Genomic DNA, 1,414 nt, shown 5'->3' on the forward strand with positions numbered 1-1,414 from the left:
GGGGTTCCCAATAGCAGGGGGGGTTAAGGGGGTTGTTGAAGGTTTAGGGGATCTTTGGGAGGTGGGGGTGCTTGGGGGGGTTGGGGAAGGGTCTGGGGAACCCCCCTCAGCCCTGACCTCCCAATATCCCCATAGATTCTCGATGGTGGTGGAAGACGGGGTGGTGAAAGTCCTCAACGTGGAAGCTGATGGCACCGGACTCACCTGCAGCCTGGCTAGCAACCTCCTCTCCCAGCTGTGAGGGACCCAGGCATCTGGGCCCCCCACCCCATACTCCCAGCTTCGACCCAGTCTGGGGAACCCCCCTCAGCCCTGACCTCCCAATATCCCCATAGATTCTCGATGGTGGTGGAAGACGGGGTGGTGAAAGTCCTCAACGTGGAAGCTGATGGCACCGGACTCACCTGCAGCCTGGCTAGCAACCTCCTCTCCCAGCTGTGAGGGACCCAGGCATCTGGGCCCCCCACCCCATACTCCCAGCTTCGACCCAAGAGCCCCATTGAGACAAGGGGTAGGGGCACATCTTGCTGCTGCAGCTCCTGATTTGGGCCTGTAGGGGGTGCACAGGCTCCACCCCCAAAGCTCTGGCCCTGCCCCTGCTGCTGAGGCCCCGCCTCCTGCACCCCCACTTTGCTGGAATAAATGGCTCTGTTCAGCTCAACCTGTGTGTGCATGATTGGGGGCCGTGCCCAGAGATGGGGGTATAGGGCTGTGGTGGGATAGGGGGCTCTGGATCGAGCCAAGCTGGGCTTAGGGGGTACCAGGTGCTGTCCAGACCCCCCAGGCCAGGATCAGGGGCGTGCTGTCCAGACCCCCCAGGCTGGAATGGGGTGGGGGGAGTGCTGGGCACTGTCCAGACCCCCCCAGGTTGGGATTGGATCAGTCAGAGGCAGGGTTGGGGGTGGAAACGGGTCCCATGGTGGTGGGGGCCGGACCCTGGACCAGATGGGCCCAGGCGGCCTGATCCTGAGCAGACTGGATGCCGGGGTAGATGCATCCATTGGGTGGCCCCCCTCCCCCGCACCTGCTGCGTCACCCCGGGGGAGGTGTTGCTGGTTTCCTGCCCCCCCCACCTCACCCCACACCTTGCGGAAGTTCCTCTTTGCGCGGTTGAGTGCGTGGGGGGGCGGCGGAAGCGCCCGGACGCCCGGGTCCCCTGGGTGCTAGCGGAGCCGGTCCCCGAGGGAGGATGGAGGAAGAGGAGGGCGAGGCCCCTGAGACCCTGGGGGACTTCATTGTGGGTCCCCTGGTCACGTGGGTGAGTGAGTGTGGCGGGGAGGCTGCACCCCGGATTGCGGTCAAAGGCTGTCCTGCGGGGGAGGGGGATCCTGAGGATGGGCCCCATGTTGGAGCATCAGCAATTGGGGCACCGGGCCGGTGGGGGCTGGGAGGTAGGGGGTCTTGGGCAGCTGGG

The 1,414-nt window shown here is 65.3% G+C and overlaps 1 protein-coding gene across 1 annotated transcript in view; it reads left to right on the forward strand.

The window, feature by feature from the left end:
- Positions 1-661, forward strand: part of PRDX5 (peroxiredoxin 5) — a 2,724-nt gene extending 2,063 nt beyond the window's left edge. Inside the window, exons 3-4 of the mRNA XM_006036861.3 lie at positions 136-254; positions 455-661. Of these exons, the coding sequence (XP_006036923.1) occupies positions 136-241 (106 nt within the window). The 3' untranslated portion in view covers positions 242-254; positions 455-661. The remainder of the gene's footprint in view (positions 1-135; positions 255-454) is intronic.
- Positions 662-1,414: the final 753 nt, after the last annotated feature.

Source organism: Alligator sinensis, unplaced genomic scaffold (assembly GCF_000455745.1).
Source record: "Alligator sinensis unplaced genomic scaffold, ASM45574v1 scaffold1860_2, whole genome shotgun sequence".
In the NCBI taxonomy this organism is placed as follows: domain Eukaryota; kingdom Metazoa; phylum Chordata; order Crocodylia; family Alligatoridae; genus Alligator; species Alligator sinensis.